The sequence below is a fragment of the Gadus morhua genome, chromosome 18 (genome assembly GCF_902167405.1).
Source record: "Gadus morhua chromosome 18, gadMor3.0, whole genome shotgun sequence".
Taxonomy (NCBI): Eukaryota; Metazoa; Chordata; class Actinopteri; order Gadiformes; family Gadidae; genus Gadus; species Gadus morhua.
This window is the reverse complement of record NC_044065.1, coordinates 5123157-5150145: the sequence shown is the minus strand read 5'-3', so window position 1 is coordinate 5150145 and position 26989 is coordinate 5123157. Positions and strand designations below refer to the sequence as shown.

The following is a 26989-nucleotide window of genomic DNA, read 5'->3' as shown; positions in this document are numbered from 1 at the left end:
CAGGTCTCTGTACTACTATGGTCTCTGGTCTCTCTCTGGTCTCTGCTCTAGTCCTATGGTCTCTGGTCTCTCTCTGGTCTCTGTACTACTATGGTCTCTGGTCTCTCTCTGGTCTCTGTACTAGTCCTATGTTCTCTGGCCTCTCTCTGGTCTCTGTACTAGTCCTATGGTCTATGGTCTCTCTCAGGTCTCTGTACTACTATGGTCTCTGGTCTCTCTCTGGTCTCTGCTCTAGTCTCTCTCTGGTCTCTGTACTACTATGGTCTCTGGTCTCTCTCTGGTCTCTGTACTAGTCCTATGGTCTCTGGTCTCTCTCTGGTCTCTGTACTACTATGGTCTCTGGTCTCTCTCTAGTCTCGGGTCACCGGTCTCTGGTCAGTCTGTGCTTCCGGGGGGTCGGGTGCTGGCGTCCGGGGGGCTGGTGCTGCGACGCGGGTCGGGGGGGGATGGGTGTTCAGGGAGGGGTCACGGCGGGGTGGGGGGGGGGGTCACTTGTGCTTGCAGCGCTGGCTCCTCTCCCGGTAGATCTGCTGTGTGAACGGTCTGCAGACACAGAGAGACAGACAGGTCAAGGGCCAGACCAGGCCACGCCCCCCAGTGTGTGGCCTCCAATCAGGAGGAGGTGTGAGTAATTAGTCTGGGGTACTATTATTTGCGTTGACGTGTGTGTGTGTGTGTGTGTGTGTGTGTGTGTGTGTGTGTGTGTGTGTGTGTGTGTGTGTGTGTGTGTGTGTCCACCCATGAGTGAGTCTTTAAGTATATAGTTAGTAGTGGGGGGGGGGGGGGGGGGGGGAGAGTGAGGTGTGGTATACATCATTTGAATATGGATACATAGATATAGTAAATTACTCTGTGTCAGTGAGAGAGAGAGAGAGAGAGAGAGAGAGAGAGAGAGAGAGAGAGAGAGAGAGAGAGAGAGAGAGAGAGAGAGAGAGAGAGAGAGAGAGAGAGAGAGAGAGAGAGAGAGAGAGAGAAATGGATGGTGAAAGATAGAGAGAGAGAGAGACTTGTGATGCAGTTATGTGATGCAGAACGGATGCAGGTATCAGCCATAACTAGGTCAACCATCACTTATCGTAGAAAGAAGTCTAATATTCTAGTAATTAAAGTGAGAGTGAGTGACAGACAGAGACTAGCTGTACTGAGACTTCCCTGCTGTTATCCTCCCTTGGTGAGTGGGTGAATGGCTGATGTCCGTCACCCATATCAAACACCCAGAACTCCGGTGCCCAGCAGTGCAAGGGGTAAAGGGGTGAGTGTATGTCAGTGGGTCAGTGTGTGTGTGTGTGTGAGTGACTGAGTCAGGGTGTGTGTGTGTGTGTGTGTGTGTGTGTGTGTGTGTGAGTGAATCAGTGTGTGTGTGTTAGTATGTATGTGTGTCAGTGTGAGTGTTAAATAGAAAAATACTTTATAGAAACTTTTTAATAATAATAATAATAATAATAATTTATTTTTAAATGGAGACTAAATTATGTGTTTTCCACCGTTGTTATGACCATTTGGTACTAGACGGGAGTGTTTGGTCGTCGAGATTATGCAGTTAAACTTACTCAAAATGCTCTAATTTCCAGACCCCATTTTAACCTAATTTCCAAAAATAGATTCCCAGAGATGACCCTTACAGTTGCTCCTCCCAGGTCAAGCTCCACATAACCGCAATCGCACAGCCATAACGTTCTATATATAGTTCTACATAGACATGTATAGTTATACAGAGTTATAGATAGATCCCACACACTGAGTCTGGTTATTCACATGGGCACCTCGGCCCCTTTATAAAACATAAATCATGCTGATATTATGGATGAGCGTTGGCTGTTTCCCATGGACCTGCATCAGACCGGGCCCCGGTGACACAGTGGCCCCGTCTCCGTCTCCTTCAGACGGGCCCCCGGGGCTCTGGGGCCACTTAGTCCGGGATCGCTGGGACGGAAAGGTAAGCGCTGCAGCTGGACTTCCGGCCGCGTCATGAAACCGGCGGGCAGCCAACCCCACTGCCCTCCGCTCGGGGCCCCGGCCCCCGGCCCCCCGGCCCAGAGTGCTCCGTGAGCACCGGGCTGCAGGGGCCCCCGCTGCTCCCGGGGGCTCGATATGTAGGTCACACAGTGAATGTAGGTTGAATCAATATGTTTTGAACAGGCCTCTCTCCCCCCCCCCCCCCCCCCCCGGCCCCCGCCGACCCGTCTCGCTTGCGTTCGGTCTCCGGTCTCTTCTCTCTCATCAGCGATTGAGGAAGAAGAGGAGGAGGACGCGGAGGCGGAGGGAGCTCGTTAGGATTAGGAGAGGACGGATTTGATTGAAAACGATGAAGGGCCAAACCAGATGAGCTCCAGGAGGTTAGTCTGACCTCGACTGCCTTAATATGGAATGCTTCTGGGAGTGAGGGCATCTAGAGCGTCCGCGGTCCGGCGGGCTCGACCACTTTGGCCCGTGATCATGTGATCATGGAGTCACCGCGGCAGAGATTCACCCATTCACAACACAACCAGTGAACGATTCCAGGAGAGATTGTTACAAAAACATGAAACCATTCATGAAAGGTGTTGATGCTGGCTGGCTACGATAACTTGCAGGCTAGTAAAGATCTGAACTTATCCTTTGAGTCTTATTTAAATGAACGAAGACGTCAAAATCCTAAACACCATCAGGACCCGAACCAGATCCTAGACACCATCAACAGCTGAACCAGATCCTAAACACCATCCGGGGCAACTGAACCAGATCCTAAACACCACCAGCAGCATCACCGCTCTCTAAAACATAACATGCATAACCACCAGACGCATCACACCCCATCATCACACCTAGAATAGACCCCATGTGAAATCACACTCCGTATAAATAACCATTAACCCCCCCGCTTCAGAGACTTTACCTAAAATACATCAAGTAAAGAGTACGTCAAACGGGCCTGTAAACTACGACTGGGACCCTGTCTCCGTAGCGGCTCGCCGTGACGCTGTCAGCCACGTCACGCTCACCAGAACCTGGCTTCCTATTGGCTGATGGATCAGAGACACTAGAACCCGGGAAGTGAGGACGAGAGACAGTGGGAGGGGCGGCCGGGAGACGGGGTGTGAGGGGGAGCGGCTCCCGGAGAAAGACCCGTCTCTGTAGGACTGGATCACAACACAGCCTCCTGTTTAAATAACTTCAAGCACTTCTTAAAGGGGAATCGGTTCCGCTTCTTAAAGGGGAATCGGTTCCGCTTCTTAAAGGGGAACGGTTCCGCTTCTTAAAGGGGAACCTTTCCACTTCTTAAAGATGAACTGAACTGAAATAATCAACATTGATAACGTGTTAGTTATGACCATTATAAAAAAAATGACTAGCAATCGGCTAGTTGGCGAACACCAGGGTAGAAAGGGACATTTGTGGAACTTCTGTTTACAGACCCGCCGTGGTTTAATTAGCAGCTTGGAAACCTAGATCTGTGATACAGTCGGAGTAATAGTTTATACACCTTAAGGTCGGAGTGCTAGCTTGTGGAGATTGACATGAAAGAGGCCATCGGAGGGTTAGCCAGTTTTAAGGCTGCCAGCCATGTATTAAGGGCTGGTTTCCTATTCAAAGGTAGCCTGTGGAAATGTATGATTACCCCAGCTACCTTGGCCCTATATAATTCAATACTGCAGCCAGGGTCAATGCAATAAGATGATCCTCCTGTAGACCAGGTTGTTTGCTTTTCCGTAGCCATTCCAGCGAGCCTCAGAGCCTGACTCATTACCTGCTACGGCTGCTAGAGCCACAGAGTAGGAGTAGGTTACCATGCCATTGACGTAGCTGATTGTTGAAATCCAATATGGCGGCGCCCAGTAACACTTTCACCGTACAATTTAATCCCTTTTAGCAAGTTCAACCAAGTTCAGCAAGTTATTGTACCAATGAGAAGGCAGACAATACATCTGTTAAATCAACTAAACTTCAAATTTCAGTTCAGTTCATCTTTAAAGGGGAACTGGTTCGCTTCTCAAAGGGGATAGAAAGTACTGCTTTAAACACGGTGAAAATACAAACAATATTTAAAGAAATTGTGTACACACATAATATATGCAGTATATACATATATATATATATATATATATATATATATATATATATATATATATATATATATATATATATATATATACACAAGCATATATAAGCCCGGATACAAATACAGTCGTTATCTTATCTATGGAGTTTATCTGTATAGTTTACATACATAAATATATATATAAACTTTTTTTCTGGGGACCCATTTTTTTTAAATTACAAACCATCGTGACCCAATTAAAGCTATACTGTACGATGTGAGAGAGCTAGCATGATTTGAAATTAGCTTCTCTTCGGAGTTCCGTTTAACTCCTACCCCACCCTTCAGGACTCCCTGCCCCCACCCTTCGACACAGAGCCGTGCACGAGCGCTGCTGCTGCTTACGGCTTACTTCAACGGCAACCATTGCGTCACTTTTCAGGCCATTCAACTCCCTCAGCTGTCGCCATCGCTGAAAAGCTAATCCAATATTTATTCTCGTTTTTCCTCGAGCAGTCTCCAACTTCTTTTTTGTTGCTGCCTTTTCAGTTTCTGTCTTTCTTTTTCTTGCCTTTTTAAAAGGATGAACCGGGGCAAGTAACGGTGGCAGTGGTAACTTCTGTTTTTTTTCTTCCATCGTGTTGACGTTGTAGGCTCACTAGGTCTAGTCCACTGTCATGAACTACTATGACAACAACGCTTTCTTTGCCCTCCGTGCACGCGCTCAGTTCGGCTCAGTCTCGTACACAGAGGGGAGAGAACGCGCAGGCTTGTGATTGGTTCTTTAGATTCGGGTACAATGTCTCTGATTGGTAAGCATTTTAACAGGTTTATAGCCGATACAGATTTCGTTTTTTTTTCGCTTCTTTTTCATTGCCCATAAGTTATTTATTGCTGTCAGGATGTAAAAACCAATTTCAACAACATATTAAAAAGTGCATATCACTGGAAATCGTACAGTATGCCTTTAACAATAGGCCTTATCTATAAAATCGTGAGGAGAACAAAATTGTCCATTAATGAACATTCCTGAACGTTTATACTGCCAATTCCGCATCCCCTTATACATGAACTTAAACCAGCGATTTTGAAGAGATAAATCACAACTTTGTTTTATGCACTTTAATACACGTATTAAATACTTGGCCCTAAATGAGACCAAATAAATGCATTTAGGCGGAGTTCACATCTCCTTGTTTTGGCTATCTCATTGTTGTTATTTCCTCTCAAAATGTACATTAGCCTTTCAACTAGATTCAATGTTATAAGTAAAATTATCAGAACAATATAAACATTTAGTACTATCAAAAACATGCTTCTTGTTGAACGTTTTTTAAATGCTAATGTGTAATTTTATTTTATTTTTTTACTTTTCTTTTTATTTTATTTTTTTCGTTCAATTTATTTGGCAACCCAATTCAAATCTCCTGTATCTAGATAATGTTAAACTCTGCCGAAGGACCCTGCCTCCGAACACTGGATGCTGGACAAATGATTCAATGCTAACCTTAGAAGTAGGCCAGCATACGTAAGACATTGACTTTTCTAGTATGTCTCCATCCCCAGGGTGGATAATAGCCCTGTAACCACAGCATGAATCCTGCTCTGCACTGTTCCTTTAACATGGGCTGAGATTGACCGACCGACCGACCGACCGAGAGAGAAAGAGAGAGAGAGAGAGAGAGAGAGAGAGAGAGAGAGAGAGAGAGAGAGAGAGAGAAATGGATGGTGAAAGATAGAGAGAGAGAGACTTGTGATGCAGTTATGTGATGCAGAACGGATGCAGGTATCAGCCATAACTAGGTCAACCATCACTTATCGTAGAAAGAAGTCTAATATTCTAGTAATTAAAACTGGATCATGTTACATCATATTTAGCTGCAAGGGGCGGGCGTGGGTGTTTGTGTGCGCGCGAGTTGGTGTTTGTGTGTGCCTGTGCGTGCGTGTGAGTATGCATGTCAAAAAAGGATGTGAAAGACGATAATGCAGACAAAGAACTTTATCAATTATCGACACTGATGCAAATAAAGATTGAAAGAGAGCTTATGTGAACAGGGGAAGGGAGATGAGTTTCCCCCGGGATCAACAACATTCATCCAGGAATACTACTTCTGCTTGGGATTGGGATCCTGAGTGGATCCAGACATGGAAGAACCGATATGGGTATAAAGAGTTAAAATCGCCTATAGCGACGACAGTGTCGGCGCAGAGGTGGGAAACACATGGGAGACTTGTTGCTTACCCTTCGAACGCGATGGCCACCGCGTAGGAGAGGAACACCACCGCAGTGAGGACCAGTCCCACTGGGCTGGCACCGCTGAGGGAGGAGAGAGACGTCACATCCAGCACCCAGACGTCCGTCAACACACAGGGATCACTGTCATTACAGCTGAAGTCATTTTACATCCTTTGTTTTGAAGACAATGAGTTCTATTCAAGTCTGAGGGAGGGGGGGGTAAAAATGGTTGATGCAGCTTTAAGGAGCAGTTGAGGTTGAAGGATTTGTCGTAACAAAGCCTGGAGCTTAGGCTGCGAACATGGTCAATGGTCAGCACATTGCTTTGGGGATGAGGGCACACAGTTATCCACATTGTTTTGACGTTTGGCCGTGTTTCGGGGTACCGTTTGGATCAGGAGTGATGTGGGCTGTCAGGAAACATATTTTTGTACAGCATGCTCCTTTGGTTCCTGAAAGACGTCGAGGGGTTCACTTAATGGAAAGTGTCTAAGATTGAAGAACGCACTCGAGACGCTCTTTCGTTCAGGGCTACAGAAGAAACATGGCGTGGAAGAAGACCAGCTCCCTTTGGAGATAGAACGTGCACATTCTAAGGCAGGGGTCAGCAACCTTTTCAACATGCAGTGCCAGTTTGACATTTTCTCGTTAATGAGTGTGCCTTAAGCAACAAAATATAAAAAATGAAGCTGAATTATGTCACAGCGACCAAAAACATTTCCAGAAGACCTGAAATTGTACTATTTCCATATAGTCCACAATCATGGATTAACATTTTAACATTTTTTTGGTTGTTATATTTACAACATGGGCTTACAAATTATAATTAAATATGTCCCATCTTAAAACACCATTTTCAGAAACTCATTCAAAAACATATTTGCACTGTGAGAAATGTAAAAAACGAGAATATATGAGAATGTTGGAACCATCCACATCAATATCTTCAAGACATGTACAGCTTTGCAATACCATGTGAAGGCGATGCATACAGGCCACTTGCAACAATATCTTAAATATTTTCTTCTCTATTACTCACAACATAGGTTTAAAAACTATTAATGGATCCCATTTCAGAACACTGCTTTCCGTAGCTAATTTAAACATATTTGCACTGGGAGGAAATGCCCAAAACAGAATAAAGGGCTAAAAAAAATCGGTAGTAATGATTATACTGCCGCATTGTGTTGTGAATTTTTTAAATAATAATAAAAAAAAAATATATATATATATATATATACATTTTTTTTTTTCAAATGGGCCAATGATTTTGCTGCCCCGTGCCAGAGGTGGCACGCATGCCAAGGGTTGCCGACCCCTTTTCTAAGGTAACAAAACACACAACAACTGGTATTTATATGGAACTATACGCATCGTATCTGAACCCTGGCAGAGTGAGCGCCGTAGTCATTGGTAACCTTTAACATGGGGACAGTAGTCAGAACAGCAGGTTTGTTTGGTAGTAAACCAGGAATAAAGCGGTTGAGGCTTCTTGTGAAGCCGCGACCGCGAAAGGTACCTGGGGGTCAGTCAATTCCAGGAACCACTTCTCTTTTTATGCATCGTTATTGTTGACCTGGTTTACAATCTTGAGGCCATGTTCACGCGTCGTTTTCTCAGTATATTTATTTGTGTTTTCAAAGTTCAGAGTGTCATCATCCATGCCTCCAGAAACACAGAGATGCGTCACATTTCCCTGCTTGTTTTTCTATGCTTTTATTTCAAAGTTCAAACTTTATTTGGATGCTTTGAAACACCGCAGAAAAAGTCCCAAATAAATTGTTGACATTTCTAAACGAAAGCTGGAGACTCCATCATTAAACGTATTCGTTTTCGCAGTTATTCAGCTTCTTCTACTCCTCTGGAAAAACACGACTGCATTGCATTGTGGTATACGGGAGTATCATGTAGGGAACTTCATGTACACACTTATTATATGTTGTACGTCATTGCACTTAAAAATAGTGATTAGCATTGTGAAGTGTCTTATACTAGCTATCTTTGTTGCATACGGGGAATGGGTTAACAATTGATTTTAGTGCTTGGCACTTGGTTCTATGAACATCCTTAATGTACCGACAGAGATATATTATTGTTTCTCTTTCTTCTACGCACAGATGAGGTGGATCATCTCAGCCGACTGCCAGGAGTTTATTTGACTAGAGTTAGTGAGACATCAGCACTTTGCATAAGATAGTCGTTCCGATAGCAGAGTTGCTACGGGACATGGCGATGTCCCGTGATACGCTATGGTCTCCCCATACTGTGGTGATGGCTGGTTAATCCTGCGGGCCTTGACTGCACCACAGGTGTGCAGCCTCAGCCAGCCCAGAGCCTAACCAGCCAGGCTGCCTAAACCAGCCCTCAACCACACACTCCATACCAAACACTGGAAGGTATGGTATTACATATTATATATGTAATGCCGAATAACATATTTTGCAATCTAACATTTTCTTATGACAACACACACAATTGAGCATATGTGTATAGTCAAATCAATGACCGTACTTGAGAAAGCAATTATTGAAAGATAGACATCCGACTGAATGAACGGATTGTTCCTGGCTCGTGTATTGCACACCACACACATAACAAATACATACATTCTGCCTCCATGTCTGTAACATTAGGCGTACCGGCTGTGTACACAGTACACGGATCCTGGTCAATAGCAGTGGGCCAGACAGCCTGAACTGTTCTAAATCCTTCTCTGTGGTGGAGAGCACCCATTAACATTCAGCATTAAACCACTTCAGGTGATGTGTGTCAATGAGCCTTCACTCCTTCAGCATATTGATGACACTTAAGTTATACAAGCGGCTAAAGAACACCGTTTTATTGAAGTGCGGCTCATCGTAATTTGCGTGGCTCTAATGTGCAAGGATCAGGATGGTTTGACATTTCCAAGTGCGTCTCTGGAGTGTGGAGAACAGGGCGAGCTGAGCCTCACCAGGAACAGAACCTCCCCCTGAATCAGTGCTGCTCGACGGTTTACGCTGACCACTCATCAGGACTGGAGCCAGGGAGGAACGAGCTTCAGGAGATAGGTTGCAGTCCGCTCCAAGCTGCAACACGTGCGTTGGATTTTCCCCTCGTCTCCATGACTACGTCCATCGTTTTTTGTTTCCCTTGCAAACGAACGCAAACGGTGGCACAGCCATCCTTGCATGACCGCCGTCCCCATAATTGTCAGCACTTGGTTCATGTTTCCGAACACCAGATTGCGGGTCAGCTTTAGTTCTGGTTTTTGGGATCAGGACTGGGTTATTCTGGAGGGGAACCGTTTAGTGTGTGGTGCTGTTTCGGCCAAATTGTTGCATTCCACAAACATTGCGACCAAAACATTTGCATTTATAATCCGCTGTCGTTGGTCTTTCAAGTTTTCTAAATTTTGAGATTCTTCTAGTGTGTGTGAGCATATCAAGTAGGGTAGGTACATACATTACATTACAAGCTCGTCAACGGCTCTCCAATCCACTCATCGGTCAGAAATTGAATGTGGCCAAAAAGTTTCGGAAAACACACAGCTTTCATAAGGGAGGCTGACTTCCAATAATCACAAAGGTAGGATATTTGACCGTTGGGGAAAGTTCTGATGAAATCGCACACCAATTGTAAATGAATGATGGCTACGGATTCCTCAAATGAATCGCTGACATGAAGCGTTCTCAGACTGAGCGATGTCTTTCATCCCCACGTCTATAATTTAATTTTGTCCCTTGGTTATCACTGGGATATTCGGATGAAACGTACCCTCACCATTCGAAAACCTGGCCCCGGTGGCCAAGCCCACTGCCAACATCGCTGCTACCTGCCGGCTCCTGCGGTACAACATCAGGAGGATACCTCGTTCCTCACCCAGAAGGCCGCCCAGGCTTCGGTTCAGGCTCGGTTCAGACACGTCTCGATTATGGCCACGCCCTTCGGGCTGGTCTGCCTACATCATGTGTAATATTCCGTTTTTTCTGTCCATGGTAACAAACATCCACGGTAACAAACGTCCATGGTTACAAACGTCCAAGGTAACAAACGTCCATGGTAACAACAGTCCATGGTAACAAACGTCCATGGTAACAAACTCCCACGGAAACAAACGTCCACAGTAACAAAATAACAGCAAAAAGCAACATTTGGATTCATGTATATTTTTCAAAGCCTAAAATTCAGGTCCAAAGTGTTCATCATCCATTACTGCTGCAGTCTAGACTCAAGAGTAATACTTTTGGATTCTCCCTCTTTCAAGTGGACCACTAAGAGACACACTGGTAGTGATTAGAGTGAAGTGGTGCAGAGACACATTAGAGTAGCTGGCCTTGTAGCGCCTGCAGCGCTCAGTAGTGGAGCGGACCTAATGGCTCTCAGCACAGCACCCCAGCTCCACAGGTGTCCTCGACTCTCCGTGGACGGCCGTGAGGTTTACCGACAGACGGACCGCTGAACCAGGAGCCAGCATGACTCTCGGCCTCTCGGCCCTTAATGAGAACGAGATGAATCTCTCGCACGCACCACAAATGCATGCGAGAGACTATCACATGCAGAACAAATCGGCCCGTTGCTGTCCAGGGGGTAATGGCCACTCTCCGGAGAGGCCTCTTGAGATCTGAGTCATGGTCTGAATGAGGCCACGCCAATAAGGAGAGACGCATACAAAACACTAAATCAATACTGTTAATCATAACGGTGGCATCTGAAACATAATGCCCTTAGTGAAGGGGTTATTTGGTGTTATTACGGGGTACTAAATGGGGAAGGTAAAGGCATTGAAATGGTAAATAAACACTATGAATAATTCCCACAGGAGCATTAAAGTGAGTGTGTAAAATTTGGCTTAAAAACATTAATTGTTCTCCTGCTATTGAGCCTTTGTCTGTACAGCCAGGTCTGGAAAAAAAACATGAATCCCTTTAGTTATCATCCCTTTAGTTATCATAACACAAAATTGCCTTTTACAGTTTTATTGCCTGAAGTTTAGCTTTCCAGCTGCCTTGCCCCTTTCTATTTGATTTTGTTTTTTCATTTAGCTCCATCTCCTTCTGTACTCCCGCCCACATTTCTGAGAACCCCATTTCAAGTTTCCTGTCCCCCCCTGCCCTCTTCCCTTTTGTTCTGATTCTCTTGGGAAGAGGTGGGTGCATTTATTTACCCCCATTTTGTGATCAAATCTTTAACCATCTTATAGTTTACCATTCTTTGTATAAATTGACTATACATTGTTTCATGGAAGTGTCATGTAAATAATATCAATGCATAGATTCAGTTTTATTTTTACGTTATATTATATTACGATATGCTAGCATGCACTCGACCCTCATGCTAGTACCCCTCCCCCTCTGTGTGCTTTGTATAGGAGTTGGAGGATTGTTTAAAGGCACTTTCTGAAAGGAAGCTGTTGTTTTATATTTATCTTCAGGTATGTCTTTTAATTCTTTTATTTCAAACATTTTCGTGATAAAGTTGTGTGCATGGCCATTTTGTTCTGATTCTCTTGGGAAGAGGAGTTGGAAAATTGTTTAACGGCACTTTCTGAAAGGAAGCTGTTGTTTTATATTTATCTTCAGAGCGGCAAACAATAAATGGACGTCGGATTTCCAGAGTCCGGACTGAGATCCTGGGTCCGGACTCTGGAATCAGCCGGTCACACCTAGAAGTCTTCACAGTGTTTTGAGAACATTTCGGCCTCATTCATCCCAGGCTGCAGAATAACAGACTCTTGCGCCTCCAAATGGGGATAATGAGGTTCTTTCATCGCTTGACCCAAAAACTGGCCTTCTGCCATCTTTAATTTGTTCCGTAGTGCAGCGTGAATCATGATCAATGGACTCTGGATGAATAAGCCTTTGACCTTTGGCTTTGGATTAATAAGGCATCAGTGTATTCTGGTGAATAGCGCACACTCTTCCCAGAAAACAGTGCTTAGATCAGGAGTGATAAGATGCCAGTTCAGTTGAGAGCAGGTAAAGGGCAATGTGTTCAGGGGTGTTCACATGCTGAATCCAACGCATGGGGAATGGAACTGTGAGGGCACATTTTCCAGCATGCATACCTATTTATTTATTATTTGCCACATGCAAATGAGCACAAGTCGAATCAAATACTCAGTCCCCGAGTGATGGGTTTTCTTTTTATTCATGATTCTTCAAAAGACATTGCATTCACACTATGAATTTATTCTCTTCCTCTGATCACTCTCCAGCTGGTGGGTTAAGATAATAGCATTTTATATACAAATACTAGGGATGCACCGAATTTTCGGCCACCAAAATTTTTCAGCCGGAAAATGGCCAAAAAGCGCTTTTTCGGTCAAAATACTTTTATTACCGAAACAACACGGCCGAAACAGAAATTTGTGATGACGCAAACAAAAAGCGCAGCCAGCACACGCTTGTCTGGATAAGCGCCAATATGTCTGTGGTGTGGACGTTTTACAATGTTTCTGAGAGACACCCACGTATAGCGATTTGCAAAAATTGCAATGCCTTGATTTTAATCAAGTTAGTACACAGTCATAGCCATAAAAGCAATGGTACTAGGGTTGTATTATCGAGTATAAACGGTATAAACTGAAACTAGGTCAACCGCCATCTTCTCCGTCAACTCTCCTCTCACAGTCGGTGGCAGCGCGCCAATTCTCGTGACAGCGTCTTATAACGTTCTGTATATAATAGTATAATATAATTTTACATATAATATCACGGCCAAAAGCTATGTGCGCCTCCCGATGGACGTAGCGCGGGGAGCTCTCGTAGGTATTGGGCTTCGCGGGGTTTGTTTACCGGCGTTGCTATGGTTACCGGTCTTGCGTGTTCCAACGCTTTATTAGGTAGCCTATCTATTGCAAAGACAAACTGCCGAAATTGTAACCTTTTTAACCTAATACCGTATACCGCGGCAAAATGGTACTAATAATTGTCGTAATAATTTCCTTCTGTGTTTCGGTTTTCGGCCTTGGTTTCCTCATTTTCGGTTTTCGGTTTCGGCCAAGAATTTTCATTTCGGTGCATCCCTAACAAATACAAATGTTTGAAGCCTGAAGAATGAGATCTATTCCTGAGAACAGCTCCCTGCCGTTCTCAGGACCGCAGAGTCGCTCACTATCTTCCCAAAAAGGCTAAAGACTCACCTGTTCAGAGTCCACCTCGACTCTGCATAGCCTCCCTCCCCCTTCTGGCCACCATTGTACATTGTATTGTATTGTATTGTACTATAGTACTTAACTGTGTTGCAACATTGTATTGTATTGTGTTGTATTGTATTATAGTACTTAACTGTGTAGCAACTGCAGTAGCTGCTATCATTGCTGTAACACAGGGAATTAGTTAGCCTTGCACTTGGTTCTATGAACATCCTTACTGTACCGACAGCGATATATTGTTGCACTTCTTATGACAAGTGTACTTATTGTAAGTCGCTTTGGATAAAAGCGTCTGCTAAATGCCCTAAATGTAAATGTAAATCTATTGTTGAGGAATCTCAAGGACATGGTCCTTGAGGTTCCCAGGCCTTGGGTATTATTCACAGCTTCCTGGGGCTGAGAGAGTAGGCCCCCTGAGAGGGGATCTTACAATGATGATGTGTAAATTACCTTCGGACATTTTGCCGTTTCAGACACTTTGCCCCCACCCCCCCCGGCCGTCGACGGGGATGTGTGTGTGTGTGCACAGTTGTTTGCATGTGTGTGATAAACAACTCCTAAACCTGAGATGAACAAAACCCTTTCTGCCTGGCAGGATGGGAACTGTCAGAGGGAAACATGACCTAATGCACGCTTTAAAATGCAAGTGGGATGGCTGGAGCACAACCTATAAAAAATAGGTGGTGCTTGCTACGTGTTCTGGCATTATCCTGCCTCAACCCTAAACCCTTCCCTGTAGAGGACCTCACGGTTTCCTCACATAAAGGGGGTCTATAGCATGAAGTTGTGACTAGCAAACGAATGTCGCCCCTCAGTCCCTTATTTCCTATAATTAGGTGCCAAAAAAGAACTTTATCCTGCGAGCCTCCATGGCGACTGCACGCGTGTCGTTTTGTTATCTTGAGATTTATGTATATGAGGTTTGTGATTGCTTTGTTTCTTGTTTTGTGTTTAAGAAAATAATGAAAAATATTTAAAAGAAAAGAGAAGAAAAAAAAAGAAAGAAAAAAAAAAAGGTTTTTGTTTTGCTGCCTTATGAGGTCAGGAAGTCGAGGTTAGGCGACAACTCCACCACCACCAGAATCTATCATCTCCGTTCTACCTGGGGTATCAGAGAAGGTGTCAGAGGAACAGACACATAACAAATAGAAGTCCATACTTTGTTCTCACTGTTGTTGTTTTTTCGACGCCTGACTCGGATCACAAAGGTACAACGGAACGGTTATTCTAGACTTTGCTGCAGAACTCAGGAAGTATGCAACACTAATGCCAGTTCTATAGAGCTATGCTTGTTGTAGATAGAGCAGCTATATCGGCGACCCGTACTTGCATTGAGGGATTAAGTAGCCTAACCTAAATCTCTAATGTGAAAGAGTATGTTTAGCATTAGCTCAACTATACAATTGTTATATTATCCATGGGATTGAGGATTGGTCATACTATAGCTCTCTAACCCAAGCAAATCACAGAATCAATCCTCCCAGTTCCCCAATTACCGATCAGGTGGACAAGACCGTCATTTCACATCCAGACAGACAACACTTTATTTATTGCACTCTGCAACCGAAAAACCAGGAGGATAGTTGGTGCTGCCTTCTGTTGGTATTCTTTTTTACCTCCTGCTAGTGCTGTGACACATTGCTGACGCATTGCTGCAGTGGATTGAAAAGGGGGCCATTAGGCACCGTGTCCAGCAACCTTTGGGTTTGTGACGTGTAGTTATCATCGGTAGGAGCTACAGTCGGACGAATGCTGGTGACAGAAACACAGCTGGTGGCCTCACAGCGTGATAAATGAACTGCATTTATACATCGCTTTTCTGACCAGTGGGCCCCTCAAAGCGCTTTCAAATGTCGCAGTGAAATATCGCCGTTATACACTTGATCTGTAAACTCTTTTTCCATCCTCAACTAAACTGCAACAGCCCTAGAGGACGGGGCAGAGAGCAGCAGGACTTAAAGGTGAACATGGTTTGGATTCCTGCCCACTCCCCCATAGGCTAAAACTGTGATGGTTTAGTCAATGGGATCTGAAATGTCCTGATTACCCAAACAAACCATAGGAAGGGTGGGGTATGATTGGAATGAATTCACACACATTGCCATCATCAGCTTTATGTAACTGGCAAGAGGAACATGACGTTGATGAAGAACTTACCGAGGTCTACCTTATTGAAAAGGTGTATTATTAAGGGCGAAAAAGGTTTTTAATTACATCGAAGATGACTAATTCCTGCTGCAGCCTAAGGTAGAACACAGAACTAATTCCCTTTCAGACTCAGTTATAAGGCGGACAAAGTGGCGTTCTGAATGAAGACGGGACGCAGCGGAGGACTAAAAGGACTGAAGACCTCGTGTCAGGACGGAAGGACGACAATCCACCACAAAAGGAGCAAGATTCCCTCAGCTGTCTACTGGTGAGGTGCCATCTCTAAATGAACCACTTCCAAACTAATCAACCTTTCACGACGCCACCTGTTGAACGTTCAGGTCAGCATGGGCATTCAATGGAACAGAACTCACCGTACTATAATAAAGGCTAATATAATACCTCGTCATGAGTGGCTGGTCTCTGTGGAGACAGAGAGCTCCGTCCTGTCTGATGACAAACCCCTCTCAATAAAGGGACTTTAGAAGTTTTGTCTGATTACATTACAAATGTGAAGCACATGCCCGCATCCAATCGAGGTTAACCTTCTGGGACCCTTAAAGCATTATGTCACAGCGCGTGTATGGATGTGTTGAGCCCCGTCTGGTCAGATGTGGATGTTAGTCTAACGCCACGGTGTTTGGTGCATTTAACATCCAACATCGCTCATAGCAGTGCTCCTGCACAACGATAATGACATGGTTCGTAGCCATGTGAATACACCCCCCCCACCTTTCAACAGTTCCCAGCACAAAGTGTTTTCCAACTGTTCCCTTTGTCCATTGTGGGCTACTGTACAAACCAGGCGGTGCAACAGGGCGGTTCCGTAGAAGAGGTCCCGCTCCCTACGTAGATTTAAAGGGCTCACTCTAAAGTAATGCAAACACGACCGTCCATTTCACGGGATAATACACTAATTAAAATCTAGTTATGAATATTATATTTCAAAGCTTTCTACCGCTTGATTCCTCTAAATTCTACACAACTTGTTCACCTCAGTCTTGTTTTGGATGCAATTGTTTTTCATGATTGTTTGCAACACACGGATGTAAATCCAAAAATTTAAATCAAGAACTTGACTGATCCGTCTCCATCTTAGGGGGGGCACCGTATGCGACGGACGGCTCAAACTGAGAGCCGGGGCGACGGTGTCAACAGCAGGGCGCGTACAGAGCTGGTCTGAGGTCAGGTTCCAGCGGTAAACACAGATGGACCCGCCGGGACTTGGACTGCGAGCGTGTCTTTGGCGTCAGCCTGAAGGACGCTGTGTGACGTCAACCCGGGTGACTCAGATGAGGAGGGGGCCGACGGGGGTCGTGCGGCTGCCCCAGTACATCGGGGTCTGGGTCATGGGCCTCACATGAGGGGGAGACCGAGGGAGGTACATGGGGTTCAGGGAGACGTGACTCACATGAGGGCCAGGCCCAGGTAGGTGGCGCTGCTGCCCCAGTACATGGGGTTCTCCGTCAGGCTGAAGGGGAACCCGGTCACCGGCTCATCCATCAGAATCCCAAAGTAGTCGCCTGGAGGAGGAAGGACACACACGCACAGACACACACAAACACAAATGGACACACATACACACGCTTAAATATATAAATATATGTGTAAACAGTATGGGGTAATGAAATAATTAGTTGAGTTGCATAGTTGCAAATCAAGGTGAAACAGCAGCGGCGAACTTTCCAGTAAACAACAAGTAGGACATAGCAGCATGTATGTCCCGGTTACTTACCCTCACACCCCCACACACACTGCTGCACTGTACAAACACAGAGTCATGCACACACAAAGGCCTACGCACACACATGCACCTAACCCAAACACACGTAAACAAACACACACACACACACACACATAAACACACACAGTTCCATGAGGAAGAAATGAGCTGTTGAATAAGCACTGTTTAGCTGCGGGCCTCCTCTGGTTGTGTGTTAAAGCTGCGTTACATAAGGCCTTCATTATGCATGCTGCTCTGTCGCCTCGACTCTGAAGCAGAATAAAAAGATATTAGGTGAACAAATGGGCCCCTGAGGATGAACGTGGGGGGGGGGGGGATCAGCCAATCAGGAAGACAACAGCCTGTAATAAAGGCATCATTGTTGTGGTTCGCATCCAAAGCCCCAAAGCCGCGCACAACGTTTGACTCGTACCTGCGTGGCCGAAATATTGCAATAATTACTCCGTCCCACAACGACAGGTTTTGAGAGCACTGAGCAGTCAGGGTTTCAGGGGGCGTTTCTTTTAAGGGTTGGTGTAATCAAATGCTTCATCAAAAACCCAAACACGACCGTTATATCTGTATAAGCTTTTATATGATAATATTAATAATATATATTATATATATTATTATATATGTATATGTATAGATGTTTATATTTATATATGTTTGCATACATATGTATATAATGTCTAAATGTTATATATCAGGGTCAACAGGAAGGGCCTGACCCCCTTTCTAGTTAAGCAGTCCTTTATTTTTCTCTCTACAACTTGTACTTTTTAACTGCAGCAAAACTGAAAAAAATAAAATTGTACTTGTGATGAACCTCATGAACCCATCTTGATACAGCATGAACTCTGAGCTCTGTCATGGCAGAATGCTTACGTATTCTGCAAATTAAAATTCACCTAAAAATAAATCTCTCCTCCAGGCTAACTCTGCACATGATTAATGATGTATGGAACATCAGGCTGGCTTAACGACAAACCTGCCCGTGGAAAACACACACAAACACACACACCCACTCTGAGGGGCTTGACAAAAGGTTAACACCCAATTTAATTAGATTGCCGAATTTTATTTGTCTTCCTTTGATCTGTACTTGCATCAGCAGGTCACGATGGCACAATTAGCTCAGCCAAGGGAGACGGAAGCTTGTGTGCAAACACACACAGACTCCGACACACACACACACACACACACACACACACACACACACACACACACACACACACACACACACACACACACACACACACACACACACACACACACACACACACACACACACACACCTAAATAAAGAAAGCAGCTCTACACAGGCTCGTAGAATGATTGTCTTGTGAATTATTTGTGTGTGTGTGTGGGTGTGGATGATGACCTGTGATGTTTCCAATCAGGTGCTTCTCAGTGAAGGTTAATGCAACCTCACTTAGTGAAGGGTGAGGGGGCGGGGGCAGGAAAGCTTGGAACCCTAAATCAACAAGCATAGATGAACAACCACTACAACGGGGGGGGGGGAGAGCTCAGGCGGGTTGGCTGGTAACCACAAGGTTGCTAGTTCGATCCACTCCTCCTCTCGAGTGCGGAGGCGTCCCTGAGTAAGCCGGACCTATGCGGTTTCGTGTTAGGATTCGTGTGAAATGACGCCTGAAATGCATACGATGACGTCGTTAGCCCCCCACCACCTGGGGGACGTTAAAGTTGCGTTGAATTTTTTATTTATTATTTATTTGTATTCTTTATGTAGCTTTAAATAAAGCCCCTTGATGAATTTAATTACTAACTGGTCATTATAAAGTACTTCTGCTCAATTTAAAAGGTTGTATCTCCTCGTGACTGAATGTTTGTATTCAGCGCGCAGGCTGTATGCGCGCAGACTTGATGCGCTCCACTGTTCTCGGTGGAGAACCAGCGCCTTGAATATGTACTACAGCGTTTCTACAGCTCGATGCGGTTTCGCAATGACTCCGTCTTTACGGAGACATTCCCGAGCCGCGTAAAACGAAACCGGATAGTTTTTGCCCGTTTCGGCTCCGTGTGGACGGGGCCTAAGCCTAACCCTAACTGCTCCTAACGCGCTGGCTGTCTCCTTGCTTGGTTGAATCCACCGTGGTGAATGTGTGCATGAATCGGTGAATGTCAGGAAATATTGTATAAGCACTTTAGATAAAATCGCTATATAGATGCAGTCCGTTAAGAACGGGAGAGTCTGAAAGAGTACTCCTGGTCGAGGACTGGACCCGCTCGGTGGCAGGAATCATTCGTTCATGACGATGTTATTTATGTTTGGCTGAATACGCTACAGGATTATGTATATAAACTGTATCATGCACGAATTGGCCTCATTTAATTAACTCAATGGCTTAAATCGATTGCACAGCGTCGGATATGTGAATGAAGGAATGTCTTTGTGCTTGTGCGTTGTCTGACTGGACTTGTGTCCGGGTGTTCTGGTGTATGTGGCTGTGGGAGTGCGTGCGTGTGCGTGCATTTCATGTTCTGGGTTATGTACTATATGTGGATTAATGTTGATGCATGCGTGTGTTTGTGTATGTTTTCTTGCGAGCGTGCATTTGTGTGCGTGGTGTGTGTGCATACATGTGTATGTGTTTGTGCTATTTGCGTGTGTGTGTGCGTGCGTGGGTGCGTGGGTGCGTGACCCACCGAGGAAGGTCCCGGTGAAGCCCAGGCTGAGGAAGCTGGTGAGCACCAGGAGGCCGCCGGCCGCCATGAGGACCGCCCCCGCATAGAACACCTCCACCCGGTCCAGGAGCTCCCAGCGGGGCTGGGCCTTCATCACCACCGCCATGCTGCACACACACACACACACACACACACACACACACACACACACACACACACACACACACACACACACACACACACACACACACACACACACACACACACACACACAAACAAACAAATACACAGATTAACATTAACCCTCAAGCCAATACATAAAACCATGTTTTCAGAGAGAGACAGAATGACTCCATCATCTATGTAACTCAGAGTGTCAACACTCATTCAATCCAACAAACTTTATTTACAAGGACTTTTCATGTAAAACAGCAATTCAAAGACCTTAACACAGGAAACGACATGACATAATCTACACAAGGATTTCAGCCTTGAAAATCAAATCCTTGCTCTTCATAATGGAGATCTATAAGGTCTTCGCTGCAGTTACTAAATCTCAGGAAGTGGCCAAGCTGTTTTTTCTGATTAAAGGAGAGAAGGGAAACGAGGAGGAGTAAAAATAGGGATCTTTGAGGGAGAATGGAGGGAGAAGAAGTGAAATCTAATTATTTTTGAAAACGAGGGGTACAAAGAGTTATATACAGTAGAGTTTCATAAGTTATTAAAATTATGGAAGGAGAGAGAGACACGTGAAAGAGGTTAAGTTAGATTAGTTTAGATATAATACTTGATAACCCCCTGGAGTTCTTGTTCATAAGATAAATTAAATTATGAAACATATTATCCTCATATACTTTAGAATTATAATGTCACTCAAGAGCTGTTGACTGAAATAATGAACGTGTTAATCAGCGATTTGGATGGACTGCTTTACAAACGGGCAAAGTGCAGCTGAGCTAATTAGCGGCCAAATTGCTAATTGCCTGCTGGTTCTCTCTGGGCAGACCTTTGTTCTGGAAGAACAAAGGGTACAACTTTAAATCTGTTCTGTTGCTCGCGTGTCTCAATAGACACGCGAGCAACCATGGATGGAGGGTCTAACAAAGGACAAGGCCGACACTCTAGTGGTTGCCGCAAGTTTAGATGCCCAAACCTCGACCTATCCTCCATTATGTGTCTCAACCAAACACGGAACGGAGTTCTGTTGCTCAAGGACGAGAACACAAAAGGCCTTGAGAACGCAGAGCTTCGAGCCCCGCTGAGGGCTGGGGGGTGATGGGTGGGGGTCGGGCTAAATGTGTAAGACACCTTTCATACCTGTTGCTTGGCAACCGCGAAAAGCAGACAACTGCCTTCTGGCGGTGTATAAGCTCAGCACCACCGATTAATTGTAAAGTTTATCTCACAAAATTTGCCAAACGGCAGGAAGCAGTTTCACTGTCACTAGTCCGTTGTAACGTTTGCTTCAGCTATTCTGTATCTTCACATCGGCAGGGGGGGGGGGGGGGCAAACTGTCAGAATTTATAATGTTGTTACGTCTAAGACGGCCCCCCCCACCTGTCTACCGCTGATGTCACGGCCAACACAACAAAACCAACGTGGGTGGGGTCAGGAGATTGGCGTTTTACAATTATTATTGTTTTCTTTCACCTACATTCGTCACACTTGGAGAAGCACACACACACACACACACTCTTCTGGGGGGGGCAGAACAATGGATTTGGTTCAGTAGGACAGTGGGTCAGGATACCTGTGTTGAATTCAAAGGGGTCAAGGTTCAGTATGGTGGCCCTGCAGCCCACTACCGCTGTGAATTGAATGAGAAAAGGGAACAACGGTGCCTTGGGCTGGTGTGACAAAGCTCAGAACGCTTTTGCTGTCAACAAACTTGATTTCTATTGATGTGTTTTTCCCCTCCTGCCTCAATGTGGAAGATGTCTTCTAAGTACGGCTGATAGAAAACATCCCTGGTGTCTGAACACAAACGCATCCCTGAGCGATCGGTTTCTAACCCCTCCCGGCTCTTGGTTACTTTGGGAAGAACCCTGCTCATTGATAAAATAGTGGTAAAGAGTGTCGTGGCTAGGGCGCCCCACAGTCAAAAGGAACCGGGTTCGATGCCCAATGAGACACATGAACAGACGTTCTGATTGTGTATTTACATTCACATTCAGCAATGAACACGGTGTTGTGTTTTTCTGGAGGTCAACACTTTGGGTGCTCTGTTGTCTTATCTACGAATCAGAATGTCTCGCTCGCAAGTAAAGAAATCAACCAGTGTTTCCCCCAGCACTGTGTTGTTAAGGCGGCCGCCTTATCAACAATAGGGCCCCGCCTTGACTACCAATGTATATAAAATAAATAAAAAAAATTATCAATTTTTTTTTTTTTTTTTTTTTTTTTTTTAAATTTTTTTAAATTATTATGCATTAACAAAGTAGAAAACTCTCGTAGGGAAAGAAAACATACTTCCATCAGGTGTAAAAATAAAGAACAATAATGCATCGGCGTTCACAACAATGGTCGTGACATCAAGCTTTTTGGTCAAGCTTTTTCTTGATGTCACAACAATGGTCGTGACATCAAGCCCCCCCCCCCCCCACCCCCCCCCCCCCCCCGCTCCTTGACCACCTTGACTAAGACATTTACTGGGGGAAACACTGAATCAACCATTTAAATACTGAAAATACTGATAATACGCCCGTGATGGAACCAAGCGAATTGTCTTAAAGAACATGACCTGATATTCAGTTCAGAAGGAAAGTGGTAATTTGAGATCAGACGCAAAACTGTCAAAAGTCAATCAATGTTGAAATTAATGTCGCTTTTTTGTTAAATGATAAAAGTGCAGCTCCAAGATTGAAATGGTTTTAGTGAGGAGCACAAGGGTTTTCAAACGTTTGGGTTCCCATCAACGTTTCCTGGTGGGCGGCTCTGATTGTGTTAAGGGAAGCTGGAGGTGCAGGCAGGCAGGTAGGACCCAAACGCAGACGGTATTGAGGAAAACGGCACTTTAATCAAACCTAAAGGCTAAGGCACAGGTATCGGGGAACTCGGGAGACAACTCGGAACTCGGGAGACAACAGGGAACTCGAAAGGGAACAAGGAACACGGAACACGCAGGACTACAACCAACACTAACCACAGCAAACCACACACAAACCACAATGACAGCACACCGAACAAAGGAAAGACGAGGGCTTAAATAACAAACACAACGAGGAACAGCTGAGACACATTAGGGGAGGGAACAGTAATCAACACAGGAGGGAAAAACACAGGGAGACACCCACACCCTGACAGATTGGTGGGTCAGGACTACACAACTGGACAGGTCACAGGGTCTGAGAGTCCAGCTGTTTAGGATGCAGCTCTTACGTTATCCAGCGAGACAGTCTGCAACGGCTGCTGAGATTAGGAAGTGTTCTCAGTGCTCACACACAACCTCCAACGCTCTCACAAAAACACACACACACACACACACACACACACACACACACACACACACACACACACACACACACACACACACACACACACACACACACACACACACACACACAGCGGAGATGTGTCTGTTGAGGTTAGTCATCGCAGCACTTTTCAAGTGCCTCACAAGGTTCACCTACATTGGTTATAGAACGACGGATCGGACTAACAGCAGCAGCATCAGAGGCCACAAAACATAACAAGGACTTATGTGTGGGATTCATTAAGCCCTAAACGCTCACACACACACACACACACACACACACACACACACACACACACACACACACACACACACACACACACACACACACACACACACACACACACACACACACACACACACACACAGTGACATACAGCTGGCTCTTTATGAACACACAACCACCTGCATCACCAAACACACACACACACAGCTGAACACAACCTCACACACTCACACTGTCACACAAATCTGGTAACGTAAACACACGCAAACACACACACAGCTAACCACAACCTTGAACAAACATAGCACACAAACACCCACACAAATACACAATAACATTGTCACTACACACTACACATTATGTATACAGAGGCTTTCATTAACACACAAACACACACACACACTCCTTATGACATGCTGTGGATCAACACGGCCTATGTGTGCGTGTGTGTGTGTGCGTCCGTTTGTGTGTGTGTGTGTTTGTGTGGCAGGTATGTAAACACATATGAGGAAAGGCAGGGCGTGTGTCACCATAACCGGAGCTCATTCTGTCCCTGGGCCACGTGCGGGAGCAGTTAGGAGCCTTCCTCCACCCGTCTCAGTATAGCACCGTTTCCTACTGTTTACATTTCATAACCGTGTTACCGGGACAGTCGTGGAAGAACACATAACAACAGGTACACATAACACGCAGCGTGAAGACCGCGCAACACGTGGAACTCGGAAACTACGATCCCAGACTACCTTTCCTTTTATATGACCTTTAGTTTTCCTCCGACCTCCGTCTGGCCGAAGGAGTTATTGCATCAATAAGTCCTATAAAAACGTCACACAATTCCAGGTGTCAAGCCTCACTGTCTCTGCAGAGGAGGAAGAGGGGGACGTGGATGAAGAGGAGGTGGAGAAGGAGTTGGAGGAGAATGTTGAGGAGGTGGAGGATGAAGAGGAGGTGAAGGAGGATGAGGAGGTGGAAGAGAGGAGGTGGATGAAGAGGAGGTGGAGAAGGAGTTGGAGGAGGAGGTTGAGGAGGTGGATGAATAGGATGAAGAGGAGGAGGAGGATGAAGAGGAGGTGAAGGAGGATGAGGAGCTGGAGGAGATGGATGGGGAGGTCGAATGGGATGAGGAGGTGGAGGAGGAGGATGAGCAGGATGAGGAGGAGGTTCAGAGAGGTGCAGAAGGATGCAGAAAGACAGGAGGCCTGGTTAATTCTCAATATAGAAATGCTCATTCCATATGCTGATTTAATTTGCTTGTGCGAGTCATACAGCTTCACACACAACAACAAACACACACACACACACACACACACAAGTCGCACACGCCTTACAGGAACACACAAACACACACACACACACTCTTGCACCTTCACACACACTTCTCCAGACAGACACAAACTCTCTCTCTCTTACACATTCAAATACACACACACACACACACACACACACACACACACACACACACACACACACACACTTTATTCATTTCCTGTTTGTTTCCCAATCGCAGCTCGCTAATAAACACTCAATGTTCACCATCCGTTAGCAGCATCTTAATCAGCACTAAGGACTGCCGACGGAGGCGGAATTCATTCATTCACTCATTCATACATTAGCTAATTCATTATCTACGCCACTGTGCAGCCACACAGAGCAGACAGTGAGCCAGCGAATCACAGCCGTAACCAAAGGTCATGTGGTCTGCATGCCGGGAGCGACGGAAAGGTTCTGATCGGAGATGAAGAGAGTGAAGGAAGGGGGTTGCTGTACCGCACTCAGAGCTGGAGGGGCAGCGCTTCAGAGGGGCTGGGGGGGAGGGGAGGGAGGGGAGAGAGGGGAGGGGGGGGGGCATGGGAGGGGAGGAGAGGGGCTGGAGGGGAGAGAGGGGAAGGGCGGGGAGGGGAGGGAAGGGGAGGGGAGGGGAGGAGAGGGGAGGGAGGGGAGAGAGGGGAAGGGAGGGGAGGGGAGGGGAGGGGAGGGGAGGGGAGGGGGGGGGCATGGGAGGGGAGGAGAGGGGAGGGAGGGGAGAGAGGGGAAGGGCGGGGAGGGGAGGGAAGTGGGGGGGCATGGGAGGGGCGGGGAGGGGAGGGAAGGGAGGGAGGGGCGGGGCTTGGCGCTGCGCTGCGGGACGGGTGGGAGGGGAGGGGAGGGGAACTGAGCCCGCCCATGTGACGGCCCGACTTGACAAACTGAAAACCTTTTTTTGCCATTTATGCAAAACAGCAGCTTTTATGCAAAGCGAAATACAGGGAATTTCATCATCAGCTTTGCTCCAGGATGCCTACAGGTAGGCTCGGATATGGGGGATCAAACCCAGAACCTTTCTGCAGGGAATAAAGCTCTCTGGCTGCTGACTACCCTGCCCCTTTCATTGTTAAATTATTCGAGATCTTAAGGTAGCATCATGCATGTGGTCCTTAAACACATCGTACATTCAACCCATCACACACACACACACACACACACACACACACACACACACACACACACACACACACACACACACACACACACACACACACACACACACACACACACACACACACACACACAGCAGAGACAGCAACCGCAAACGCCATAGCAACAGGCTCCCACACGTCCATGAGCATCGTCTGCAGTGAAGTCAACTCCTTGAACTGCAGTGTTCAAACAATGAAAGAACAGACTGGAGAAACAGAACAGGATGTGACAGAATAGTGTAGAATAGAATGGGATATGATCGGAAAAAGCCGAATCAAATAGAATAGGATAGGATATCATATAATATGATGGGATAGAACACTCAGAACTAATTAACTTCAATGCAATAGAATAACATCATTATCCCGCGCAGTACGTTTCTATCCACGGCGTCTGACAGCTAATACAGACCACATTCAGACCACAGCCACTAAGGAGCAAGGAGGAGGGGGCACTGTATCCCCCAGAACTGTAAGGTTAACAACAATAGGGCCTTGACTACCAATGTATTGAAGTACAAAACGTACTTTCATAAATAAAGATAAATAATGCATACTGCTCACAACCATAGTGGTGCCATAAAGCTCTTTTAATGGAATTGAAATGGCGGAAACTGGTGGTTGTATATATTATTGCGAACTGAAGACTGCAGGGCCACGAGATAAACCTCCCCCCCCCCCCAGCCCCCCCCTTAACATTCATATATTATCTTACATGAATGGTACACACACCGTGTCCAAAACATGGTTTAAGACCTAAAATAGCGTCCAAAGAACAGTGGTTGCCAGACAACAGGATATGAGAGCACAGTGGAGGGGGTACATCACCGCCCCACTGGCTCTGGGTTTGGTGTTGTTCTGTAACTTGGTGATTTATGTAAGCATGAATGTGTGTGTGTGTGTGTGTGTGTGTGTGTATGTGTGT

General features: G+C 45.6%; 1 protein-coding gene across 3 annotated transcripts in view; it reads right to left on the bottom strand.

Annotated features, from left to right (window-relative positions):
* Positions 1 to 256: 256 nt before the first annotated feature.
* Positions 257 to 26989, bottom strand: part of pemt (phosphatidylethanolamine N-methyltransferase) — a 49018-nt gene continuing 22285 nt past the window's right edge. For all 3 annotated transcript variants that reach the window (XM_030341035.1, XM_030341034.1, XM_030341033.1), the window contains exons 4-7: positions 19931 to 20076; positions 16949 to 17060; positions 6261 to 6335; positions 257 to 543 (exon numbers count right to left, since the gene is read on the bottom strand). In XM_030341035.1, the coding sequence (XP_030196895.1) occupies positions 489 to 543; positions 6261 to 6335; positions 16949 to 17060; positions 19931 to 20076 (388 nt within the window). In that variant the 3' untranslated portion in view covers positions 257 to 488. The remainder of the gene's footprint in view (positions 544 to 6260; positions 6336 to 16948; positions 17061 to 19930; positions 20077 to 26989) is intronic.